Here is a 13329-nt window from a genome sequence, read left to right as displayed (position 1 = left end):
TTGTGGAATAGCCAAGTCCTGCTGGAGCATATTTCCAGAGTTAATGAGCTGGATTCTCAAACGGTACACCTGGGAAGTGACTCTAAACTGGCCATAGTATCACACAGAGATCCAGCAGTGGGAAGGTTAGTCATGTGGAACCCTCAACCTAAGAGAAACCATGCGGATATTTTCAGATATGAACAAAATTGTGATGTCCACCAACATAGTGAAACTGTCATTGAGGTTTTTAAAAAAAATGCAAGCTCATCCTTTCAGATTTTAATTCAACAAGTGGTGTTAACATTTCGGAAATAAAATGCCTCTATTGCATTATTAGACCAATGTTGTCTAAAAATGTATTAACTCTTGACAGTCCAAACAAGTCACATATTAAATATTACAAATTGTAGTTAATTCAGAGACCATAGAAGGTCAAGTTGAGCTCATACATCACGCTATAAAGGGCACAGCATTACAATTCTACACAAATTACACAGGTAACAACATTTCTCATGAAATTAGTACATTGATTCCAAAATAATAACTAAGAACACTGTAACAAATTTCATGTTTATTACATTTAACGGATGTTCAGCTGTTCTTTTAATAGTGAACTGGAGATGTCGTGATGTCACAGACTCTGAGATGTGTCTTTAACTGATTACTCGGTCAAAAAAAAAAAGTACAGATCATGAAATTATTATTACTTTAGTAGATTACGCTGTATCCATAGTTACCGCAAATCTGCGCCAGATTCCGGCTAATATTTGGCACTAATTCAAACGTAACAATTTATTATGTCAGGTAAATGTATCATGCCATTTTCATAATCAGTTCAAAGCTAATCCATACAATAACATCAAATGCTCAGAGTACAAGATGTACCTGACTCAAGAAATACATAATACATTATGGGCCGATCTCATTACGAATCGCCCTGAGCCTCTTGTGCTCTTTCTTTAAATACCCAGAAACTTCTTTTACATGGAAACATTTGCTAACAATGAGAGAGTTGACACCTTTTAAGGGGCAGATGCCATTTGCCCGGAAGATAAACCCTCCTCTGTAAGCAAGTTATCTTTAAACTCTTAACTTTATTACCTTTTAGTTTACTTCTGTGGAGAATGAGACATTTGTACCAGTCGCGCTGAGACATTTCAAATGATACCAAACATGTGTAATACAGTATGATAATTATTCACATTAAACCATGTCGATTTTTGGGTGAATATCGGTGATCTCAGCTTGAGAGAGAGAGAAGGAACGTGGGAAGAAGGAAAGAGATGTAGATTAGGATGATACTGAGGTGACACTTGCGTCTCGAATGGTGATGCTAACTTCACGAGAGAGTTAAAATGTTAATTTCCTTTGTGTTCTCAGAGAGTTGCGCTCTCTTCCAGTGTTTCCAGTCTTACAAGCTTTCATGTTATTTTATTTTTATTTAGTCTTCCCACCTCCTTAGTCTTCCTTCCACAGTCTCATGTGACTTCTCAATCACCCCCACCAAACCCACGGCACATTTTAGGGGTTCTGTTAAAACTTGATGGGCTCAGAGGAGGAATGAGAGACGCTGCTTCCCACTGTAACTTTATCCACTGGTGTCCCTGTTGCCCCGTGTCACTTTCATTATTTACTCTTCCAGTTTTTTTAAGGAGGCACTGCCTTGCCTGGCTCCGCCCTCCAACGTACTTCCGCTCAATTTTCATTTTCCTTCAGTACGTCGTCTGGGTTTGCGGTGTATTCTTGGGTTTTCTCCGGTCAATTTTTTACTGGTCCAATCAGCGAACAGAGGGAGTGGCTGAGAACGATGAGGTTGAGGTCGTGCGCTAGTTTGAGTCGTCATACGTCACGACCAAACGTTAGCGATTGGTTATGGCAGATGCTGAGTGGCTCTGGGTAGATCCAATAGTTTTAAACTTCAACAGAGTACCCGCCTTCAAGAAAGTTAACGCTTGTCAATGGAGAGAGGCCAGACTCTCTGTACAAATGAAATGTGCGAGAGTCTCGTAGGACCAGGCTACTGCCTCCCTTGCCTCCTCGGAGGATAATATCACACAAGCAAGTCTGCAGAAAGAGTCACTAAAAAAACCACTGTTGACTGACAGCCTGTGTGGAATGAGCAAAAAGATATACACGGTGATACATAAAGAAATTGATTTTGAACAATACCTTACAAACCTTTAAAGACAGGCTTGCTGTCAGTTAAGAGGATGTTAATTGATGGTATATGCTTTTGATGAGGCCATTAAAAAATAATAATACTTGTATTCAACAGCAAAAGTCTGGTGAAATAAAAAATGATCTATAATTCTGCAAAGATATCTCCACCAATCGGAGAATTGCGACAAAAGCATCTGAAAAAGTGGGCGGGCTCTGTTGCTGCTTGGCCAATCAAATTCAAGAACTGTTGCATCAGTTTAGACATTCATTGTTTTTACTGTTTTGTTCAAGTAACTAAGTTTCCCTTTTGTGTTTTCTTTAGGACTATTCTGTGCTGTGTGGCGAATTAAAAATCAAACTGCTGCAAATTCCTTTTTTATGGGCCGTGGTTTCCTCAATCCATCACATAATGAACAGGAGAGGAATTTACTGGAGGAAGGAATGAAAGGATCAACAGATCCGCAAATAAACCCGTACATGATCAGCAATGTGGGTAGACTCCCCAGCTCCTTCACCACTCAAGAATGTGTCGGTGCATCTGACACTTTGCATATCTGTTGATATCAACCAAAGGAATTGCATTTAAAAAAGAATTAAAATCTGGTTGAAGACACTAGTGTAAATTCCAAGACTCGCTGCCCTGCCAACATCTACCTTGCTCCATGAAGACCGCATTAGAAACCAACTGAAGCAATGAGGTTTCAACTGAAGTATTACTTGCATTACCTGGTTCTATTGGGCTTCAGCTGTGTAATTTCTACCTATGGCCCATATCAGAGGGCCCAGAAGACAGGGGACATACTGCTAGGGGGGCTTTTCCCGATACACTTTGGGGTGGCCTCCAAAGACCAGGATCTTGCAGCAAGGCCAGAGTCAACTGAGTGTGTCAGGTAGAAACACAGCATGCTAAACTTTTCAAATTTGTGTTGTTTTTTAAATGGTTTTCAAGGTCTTTTAACTGACCTTTGGTAATTAACACAATACTTTGAACCTTCACACAATTTTGCATTTATGTATTTGGGGGAGAATGTATTTCCAGCCATCGCAAATGCCACTCTTAAAGGGATAGTTCCCCCAAAAATTAAAATTCTCTCATTAATTTCTCACCCTCATGTCGTTCCAAACCCGTAAGACTTTCGTTCATCTTCAGGACACAAATGAAGATATTTTTGATTAAATCTGAGAGCTTTCTGTCCCTCCATAGACCTCTACGCAACTACCACTTTGATGCTTCAAAAAGTTAATAAAGAGATCCTAAACTAATCCATATGAATTGAGCGGTTTGGTCAAAAATTCCTGAAGAGACTTGATTGCTGTATAGATCTTATGTAGCCCCGCCCCCTTTCAGCGCTGAGCTCGTTGTCTTTTGTCTTCCGGTTTGTATTTTCACTGCGATCTTACGCATTTATGAATGAACGGCTCTTTTAAAATCTTCCCGGTCTACTGAAATTTGTTAAGACATCTGCTTTAAACATTACAATGCTCAAGATAACTTTCTTTAATTCTACAATATGTAAATCCACTTCACCAGCTAATCACCTCGACAGTGATGCCATAGAAATACACAGAGCGACTGCAAAACCGGAAGTTCAAAGACAATATCCTAAAGATCGCTGTGCGCTTTTTCTCTGGCGCATAAGGTCTATATTATGAACAGATTTAATTTAGGCTTTTATTCACATATAAACATTCATCAAGTCACACATCAGTTGTGGTAAATGGAAGCTTAAGCATGTTTGCTTGACGTGAGGTTCATTCTCGTGTTGCGCATCACGTTTGATCTTCAGCAAGAGGTTTGTTCTCGTGCGTCAAGCAGGTTCAGTTGAGCTTCTGTTTATGTTTGCTGATCAATGTTTAAGTGTGAATAAAAGCCTACATTAAATCTGTTCATCAGAGACAGAAAGCTCTCAGATTTCATCAAAAAGATTTTCATTTGTGTTCTTAAGATGAACAAAAGTCTTTCCGGTTTGGATAGACTTGAGGGAGAGTAATTAATGACAGAATTTGAATTTTTGGGTGAACTATCCCTTTAGGAACTTTAATCAGTATAGAAAGCCATATTTAGTATGAGGTAAATGAAAACACGACTGTAAGACTTAGTTAGCTTGCTACTTAGCTAGTGTTTGTTCGCTTAAATATACCAAGTATACACATCAGTACAATGTAATGAACATATTTTATGTCTTTTGTGTCAAATTAAACATGTTTAGTCAATTCTAGGTCCATTCCTTATTTTTTAACTTGACTACTATAAATGACAAATATGACCCAAAGTGTGAGTCTTTATAGAACTTCACTTTTTTTTCCCAGGTATAACTTTCGTGGATTCCGTTGGCTACAATCCATGATCTTTGCTATAGAGGAGATCAACAACAGCTCTACTCTTCTTCCAAACATCACGCTTGGCTACCGTATATTTGACACATGCAACACTGTCTCGAAGGCCCTGGAGGCGTCGCTAAGCTTTGTTGCACAGAATAAGATTGATTCACTCAACTTGGATGAGTTCTGTAACTGCACAGGGAACATCCCATCAACCATTGCAGTGGTTGGGGCGTCTGGATCTGCAGTGTCTACAGCAGTGGCTGACCTAGTGGGCCTCTTCTACATTCCTCAGGTTCTTTTGCATTTTAACACCAATTGAGTAGTTTCTGTGGGAAATAAAGAATAATGGTAAATGTATTATGAATCAGTTTATTTTGGAAGAATATTTTAAAGACAACAGTTGCATTACTGCATTACCTTAAAGAAATGCTTTAAGGTAAAGTGTGTAAAACTTTTAAAAAACTACTTCCTTATAGTTGAACAATCGCTGTAATTATTGGGTGTAATTGTTTTGTATTACAAGTTCTATGGAATGTTATGTTTAAATGATGCATCATTAATTACACACTAATTTGCATACTTTTCTGAACATTGGATAAAACCAAGTTCAAAATGATTTTTTCATTTTATTTACACATTAAAGGTTTTTACAGAGGGGATTTTGGGGATTATCTCTTTTTATAATTTCAAAAATCAGAAAAAAATGTCAACAGCCAGAAAAGAAAAAACTATTTTGGAATAAAATGTTTTAACCCCTCAGTAAAAACTTTCAGAATATAGATAGGAGTAAAACAGTTAAGTTGTATGGAAAGAGTATTGTAAGTGCTGTTAAAGTGCAGATTTCTGGCTAATTTTGAGAAAATAGCCTTTAAAGATATGTATTGTAATTGAAATCTAACAATGCAAATGGATAAAGTGTGATAAAATAAGCACTTAAATGTGTACTTTCGATGCTTTTTTACTTGTTACGGAAGAAAATTAGCTCAATCTCAAAATTGAACAATTCATGAAAAACAAAGGTTTGGTCTGTAGTGTCTTGCTTTAAAGAAGTAGTTCACTTAAAAAGAACAATTCTGTAATAATAAAAATAGTCACTATTAATAAGTCATTCCAAACCTATATCCATTTTTTATGTGGAACTTAAACGGAGAAGAAAGTATAGTGGCTGCGAATGTCTGAGAGGTTAAAATAGTCCATGCAACTCATGCACTATAGAAGGCATAAGTAAGTTAAGCCAATACCTGAGTGTGATGAACAGACTGAAATTATTAACCCATAACGATAACTGATAAACAACATCAATGACCTCAAACCTCATTGTTTCTTGTCTCGTCTCTTGACATTGTCATATCAAACCTGACATTAAGCTTCAAAAAGCGCCATATTTGATTTGAAAGCTACAGACATTTTTATTTAAGTCTTTTCCTCAATGCTTGTAAAAAATAAAAATAAATACTATGGCTTTGGAGGACCATTAGCATATGAGACATCCATACTTTTGTTTGTGTCCTTTTTGGAGCTTGACAGATATGGTCACTATGAATTGTCGTTTTCTGAAAAAGCTGCATCAAAAATGACCTGTCCCTCTCCTCTCCTGTCTTTCAGATCAGCTATGCTTCATCCAGTCGCCTTTTGAGCAACAAGAATCAGTACAAATCCTTCATGAGAACTATCCCCACGGATGAGTACCAGGCTATTGCTATGGCTGCCATCATTGACCACTTCCAGTGGAACTGGGTGATTGCTATCGCCTCTGATGATGAATATGGCCGTCCGGGTATTGAAAAGTTTGAGAATGAAATGTTTCATAGGGACATCTGCATCGATCTCAATGTCTTAATTTCACAATACATTGATGAAGCTGAGATTCGCCGTCTGGCAGACCGCATCGAAAACTCGACCGCCAAGGTCATTGCTGTGTTTGCTAGCGGACCAGATGTCGAGCCACTTATTAAAGAGATGGTGAGGCGAAACGTCACAGACCGGGTCTGGTTGGCGAGTGAGGCATGGGCCAGCTCTAGCCTGGTTGCCAAGCCAGAGTACATAGATGTCATGGGAGGAACGATTGGCTTTGCACTGAGGGCTGGGCACATACCCGGCTTTAAAGAGTTCTTACAGCAAGTCCATCCAAAGAAGTCCAGCCATAATGAATTTGTGAGGGAATTTTGGGAGGAGACTTTTAACTGTTACCTAGAAGATAGTCCAAGGAATGAGGACAGTGAAAATGGCAGCACAAGTTTCAGACCTCTGTGCACTGGTGAAGAGGACATTGCAAGTGTAGAGACACCGTACCTGGACTACACACACCTAAGGATTTCTTACAATGTGTACGTGGCTGTGTATGCCATCGCACAGGCACTTCAGGACATACTTACCTGCACTCCTGGAAAAGGATTGTTTGCTAATGGCTCTTGTGCAGATATTAGGAAAGTTGAAGCATGGCAGGCGAGTTACTTACCATACAACATAGGTTCCCCTCTTCTCTTATCAATTCTAGGAAAGTTTCATAAAAATGTAATGATATTCACATGCCTCTCTTTTTTTTTTATTCTAAAAGGTCCTGAAACAGCTGAGACACCTCAACTTCATAAACAGCATGGGGGAGAGGGTGCGTTTTGACAACGGCAGTGAGATCTCAGCAAATTATACCATCATAAACTGGCATCGGTCACCTGAGGATGGGTCTGTTGTATTTAAGGAAGTTGGTTATTACAGCATACATAACAAGAACGGGGCCAAACTTTCCATTGACAAGACAAAAATACTGTGGAACGGCCATCTTACTGAGGTAAGCAACAGTAACCGAATTTCTTGCCACTTAGATTAGAGCAAATGTTATGCAATTAGCCTAGCTTTTATTAAAGCCATAGTTCACCTAAAAGATGAAAATTCTGTCATCAATTGCTCACTCCGATGTCGTTTCAAACCCATTAGACTTCCGTTCATCTTCAAAACACTAATGAAGCTAATGTAAATCAAATCTGAGCGTCCATTGAAAGTCTATTAACCCACAACTCTGATGCTTCAAAACATTCATAAAGAGATCATTAAAGAAGTCCATATTTATTGAGTAGTTTAATCAAAGTCTTCTGGAGAGACACAATCGCTTTATTTGATGAACAGATTTAAATAGCAGAGCACATAGATCACTCAAATTTAATAAACGGAAGCTCAAGCTTTAAATGCGAGAACCAGTGAGGTTCATTCTTGTGTCACGCCAACACATTTGAGCTTCCTCACGAAACACGAGGTTTGTTCTCACGCATCAAGCAAGTACGGTTGAGCTTCCGTTTACCGTATTTGATGTGCTTTATTTATGTTAGCTGATCAATGTTTATGTGTGAATTTTTGGGTGAATTAACCCTTTAACTAATGGCGAACCCAAAGGATCCTTGTCAATTTTGTTCTCATCATTGAATGCGCTGTACAGGTGAAACTCGAAAAATTTGAATATTGTGCAAAAGTTCATTTATTTCAGTAATTCAACTTAAAAGGTGAAACTAATATATTATATAGACTCATTACATGCAAAGTGAGATATTTCAAGCCTTTATTTGTTATAATTTTGATGATTATGGCTTACAGCTTATGAAAACCTTTTCACAATATTCTAATTTTGAATTTGGTGTTTTTATAAGCTGTAAGCCATAATCATCAAAATTATAACAAAAAAAGGCTTGAAATATCTCACTTTGCATGTAATGAGTCTATATAATATACTAGTTTCACCTTTTAAGTTGAATTGTCATTTACAGCAGCAAATGTGACTTGTTTTATTACATGAGCCAATTCACTGTTTCTCTTTTCTCTGCCAGGTACCATTTTCCAACTGTAGCGACGAGTGTGAACCTGGAACCAGAAAAGGAATTATTGATGGCAAACCCACATGCTGCTTCGAGTGTACAGAGTGCTCAGATGGGGAGTACAGTGATCATAAAGGTTGGCAAATTAATAATTCAGCAACTTAATATCTATTAGAACAGTCTTGTTTTTGCTGGTGGAAGCAGCAATGGTGGAAAGAGACAGTATCAAAGTATACAAACATGAGTCAAGACTTACAGCAGGGGTGTTCAATCCTGCTCTTGAAGGACCACCGTCCAGCAGAGACTTACCGTATTAGCCCTTAATTAATTAAACACCTAAACCAGCTAATCAAGGTCTTCAGACAGAGCCCCTCCAAAACACTGATCCTTGAGGGTTAGCCAAAAAAAAAAAGGACACAGGAGGAGTTTTTTTTAATGGATGTCAATGGAGGAGAGGCTTCAGTATGCTAAAATTGTTTTTATAAGGAAACGGCTTATCACTTAATGAATTGACAGCCTGTCTGCTAATCTAGTTCAACATATTTTCCATTAAACATACATTTTTTATTGATTTGCACTTTTTGCTGTTTTATAAGAGGATTTTGTGACAGGTATGAATTAGCATCAGGCATTTCTTATTAATTTATATGATATCCTGTCATACAAATTTGACTGCAGTTCAATGTTGTCAAGGCCTTTATTGTAATTGGTTAATAAGGCACACGTGATCCAAGTTAACCGTAACGCTGTCTCCAATGGTAGAGCCACAAAGGTTGATATCTTTCCATATAAGAGAGTTTAACTATGTCTCATCTTGAAGGTTGTGCCTTCCAGAGGTCACATTAGTCAGCCACATATGTCATCAAGGTTGTCTCATTTCAGAAAACTTACTATTGGAAAATTGACTGTTATTCCTTGAGGCGTAAATGATTGTAATCTGTTTTTTTGTAATGTAATAGTTACTTTTGTGAAATGAAGCAGACTCAATGACGAACGAGGCCTCCAGAAAGAGACAGAATCTGATTTAGGATCTCTAGAAACTAGTGATGTTTGATTCTTAAATGAATTGTTCTTTTAAGCTGGAAACTGGTCGAGTCAGTTCACAGAATCGAACGGAATCGAACTTAAGTTCTGGGTTGATGACTCAAGCACATATCAAAGTACAACGCAATCTCATTGTATTGCACCGAATGAGCCAATGAGCATGTCCAGATGACTTATCAAAGAACCAAATTCGAAATGAACGAACCCTTAGAAAACTTTGACAGTTGGAACCGACTTGTTTGCTTATTTTTTAGTAGGTTATTTTTGATTTGTTGATTTCAAACTGGTTCTTTGGTTCAATAGACTGTCTGGAGAAGCTCATTGGCTCATTCGGTTCTCACATCATCAACCCTGAACTGAAGTTTGATTCAGTCCAATTCTGGGAACTGACTCGACCGGTTACAGGCTATCATCACTACTAGAAATGTTCTGGCAGGTGAGTTGGAGCTAAACTCCTGGGTTGTGTTCGAAATCACCCCCTATACCCTCATTCACTATTCCCTAAATTAGTCCACTAATATAGTCCACTTGAAAGAGTGAATGTAGACGAGTGAGTGAATTCGGACACTGAGTATCCCGGAAGGGCTTGGTTGTGCTTGCTGTTTAATAATCATTTGAACTTAGCAAACTGGCAGCTCCAGTGGTAAGATGAAAATATTTATCTTGAACTCTGCATGTACAAACCTTAATTAAGCAATTTAATAATCAAGTAAAAAGGAATTTATTCCTGTATGATATTACTCTGTAGCCACATTGAACCAACCAGCGGAAATTGTATGGATGGTTGAGCTGCGGGCGCAATCTTACCTGGGAATTAATTTGGAGTGACCGTCACGTCACAGTGCATTATGGATATTCTCTAACCATTGAGCATACATCGGTTGTACACTAATTACTGCGGTGCATTGTGGGATTGAATGAGTGCACTCGATAAGCATTATGGACTCCACTACAAGTGGCTGTCCCCTCAAATAGTGCCCTATTTAAGGGTATAGAGAATGTGAATGTGACGTCACGCGTTGCATTTGGTTGCATCATGCTGTGCTCGCTGTCACTGCTGTCAGTTTATTGACAAGCAGTTTCTCTAAATAGCGCTGCCTGGCGTTGTTTTTTATTCTCTCTTGATAGAGCCACTTTCCTTTCCCTTCCTCCTCTATTTATTCCCAAGAATTTTCCATTTTCCTCAGCGTATCCTGCAAAGATAGCGGCGCCTTCCTGAAATGTAGCGCAGCGTGACGTAGGCTCGCATTCTCTATAGGGGGCGATTTCGGACACAGGACTGGAGGGTTCAGTTCCAACCCTAATCAAACACACCTGAACCAGCTAATCAAGGTGTTCAGGATTACTTGAAAATTACAGGCATGTTGTAGCAGGGCTGGGACCAATGTCTGCAGGATGGTAGCTCTCCAGGAGCAGAGTTGGCTACCCCTGTTCTACAGCATTTATTAGTCGTGGTTATAGTTAATTTGAACATTTGACAATTACATTTTTAATTTTAAAAGTTTTAACATGCACTTTGAACTGACATGAACAAACTGCATTTTATTAACCAGCATTAACAAAGATTATTAAATGTAAAGACTGTATTCTTAATTGTTAACTGAAGCATTAACTAACGTTAAGAATTGAGACCTTATTGTAAAGTGTTAACGTAATTATCAGATTTATTTATTTTTTCTGATTTTTTTTTAAAATATATATTTTATTTTCTCCACAGATGCCAGCGTTTGCTCTAAATGCCCAAACAACTCCTGGTCTAACGGCAATCACACTTCCTGCTTTCTGAAGGAGATTGAGTTCCTGTCCTGGACCGAACCTTTTGGGATCGCTTTAACCTTATTTGCGGTGCTTGGGGTTCTGTTAACAGCTTTTGTGTTGGGTGTTTTTGTGCAATTCCGTGATACTCCAGTTGTGAAAGCATCCAACCGAGAGCTCTCATTTCTTTTGCTTTTCTCGCTCATCTGTTGTTTCTCTAGCTCTCTTATATTCATAGGCGAACCACAGGATTGGACATGCCGTGTACGTCAACCAGCCTTTGGGATCAGCTTTGTGTTATGCATCTCTTGCATTCTTGTTAAAACCAATCGTGTCCTACTAGTGTTTGAAGCCAAAATCCCCACCAGTCTCCACCGTAAATGGTGGGGACTGAACCTGCAGTTCTTACTAGTGTTCCTGTTCACATTTGTCCAAGTGATGATCTGCGTGGTTTGGTTGTACAATGCTCCGCCAGGGAGTTACAAAAACTATGACATTGATGAAATCATCTTCATCACATGTAATGAGGGCTCCATGATGGCGTTGGGATTCCTCATTGGCTATACATGCCTGCTGGCCGCCATCTGTTTCTTCTTTGCATTCAAGTCTCGGAAACTTCCCGAAAACTTCACGGAGGCCAAGTTCATCACATTTAGTATGCTCATTTTTTTCATCGTTTGGATCTCCTTCATCCCTGCGTACTTCAGCACGTACGGCAAGTTTGTCTCAGCGGTTGAGGTCATTGCCATTCTGGCTTCCAGCTTCAGTTTGCTAGCCTGTATCTTTTTCAACAAGGTGTACATCATTCTCTTAAAACCATCCAGGAACACAACTGAGGAGGTTCGCTGTAGCACAGCAGCTCATTCTTTCAAAGCAGCAGCGAAGGCGACTCTACGACACAGCTCAGCCTCCAGAAAGCGATCCGGCAGTGTGGGTGGCTCCTCTGCCTCCTCGCCCTCTTCATCGATCAGCATGAAGACCAATGGGAACGAAGCAGAGTCCCCCTCTACACGCAGACACAGTCAGAAACCAAGGGTGAGCTTTGGAAGTGGAACAGTCAGTCTCTCCTTGAGCTTCGAGGAAGCTAGAAAGAACTCGGTGAAGTGATTAACAAGAACTTTTGGATAAAGAATATGGTAATCATCAGTCTTCAAAAGTCCTTTTCTCCAAAGTCCTTGTCTAGAATCAACCTCCACTAAATGTGAAAACAGCCAGAACCCCTTCCAGTCTTCAGGCACAGACTAAATCTCTGTCAACAATGCTTAGACCTGCCAGAACTCACTGACACAAAAGACTCATTTTCGTGCAAGCCATTTGTTGACCACAGCCGTCTTTCATTGGCACTTTTTACGTCACTCTTTTTAAGGCATCTGCTATATGTCTTAAATGTAACACAGAAGCAGATAAATAAAACAAAAACACCTGATTCATGTCTAATGTGATTTTCTAGTCCCTTGATAATAGTTGTACGATGTCTCCTGTTTACGGTTGAGCCAAAGGTCTTCAAACCTGCTCCAGGAACAGGGTTGAGTAACAGTGCTTTAAAAGCAGTAATATGTTAAGTTCATTTCAGTTTATTTATAGAGCACTATGTTCATCGAAATCCTTGTCCTGAAGGTTTCATCCTATTTAGAAATGTACTATTTTAAAATGATATAAATGTACATGAACCAGGGGCCTCATTTATACAATGCACATAGGATTGGATTTGATACTAAATTCCATAGATTTTATCCTACGTCAAAACTGAGAAACAAATCTGGATTTATAAAGGTAGAAACTGACATGAAAATGTTCTTATGCATATGCTAACTGAAGAACATATGAACAATTTTGGCGCTCATATGCACATGCTGCTCACACACTGGATTTCCTTCCCCGTTGATGAATTCTTCTGAACCATTAAGAGATATTTGTTGCCATTCTGTTGGTGAAGTTGATCGTGCTTGAATTTAAGATTTATTTCAAAAGGGATGCATTTAGGAAGCTTTTTTTGTGCATACAGATGTTTTATAAATCATTCATAGCAATGTAAGACCTGAAGTGAACAATGAAACCATATATATTTTTGGGTGAATTTCAGGGGATCTCCGCATGAGAGAGAGAGACGAGATGGGGAAGGGAGAGAATTGTAAATTGGGAGTTGATCAGCTCAAGTGTGATCGTGTCTCGAATGGGGATATTAATATAGCAAGAGTTCAGATGTTCATTTCCTTTGTTTTCTCAGAGAGTTGGCCTCTCTTCCAGTTTTTCCAGTCTT

The 13329-nt window shown here is 38.9% G+C and overlaps 1 protein-coding gene across 1 annotated transcript; it reads left to right on the top strand.

The window, feature by feature from the left end:
• On the top strand, positions 1 to 12485 carry casr (calcium-sensing receptor). Its single transcript, XM_079606282.1, has 7 exons — positions 1 to 125; positions 2465 to 3032; positions 4453 to 4759; positions 6073 to 6912; positions 7025 to 7255; positions 8283 to 8406; positions 11032 to 12485. Exons 2-7 carry the CDS (start codon positions 2836 to 2838, stop codon positions 12174 to 12176), a joined length of 2844 nt encoding a protein of 947 aa, XP_079462408.1. The 5' UTR covers positions 1 to 125; positions 2465 to 2835; the 3' UTR covers positions 12177 to 12485.
• The last annotated feature ends 844 nt before the right edge of the window (positions 12486 to 13329 follow it).

The sequence above is a fragment of the Phoxinus phoxinus genome, assembly GCF_949152265.1.
Source record: "Phoxinus phoxinus genome assembly, chromosome: 3".
NCBI lineage: Eukaryota > Metazoa > Chordata > Actinopteri > Cypriniformes > Leuciscidae > Phoxinus > Phoxinus phoxinus.
Note: the sequence above shows the minus strand (reverse complement) of the source record. Positions and strands in the feature narration are given on the sequence as shown.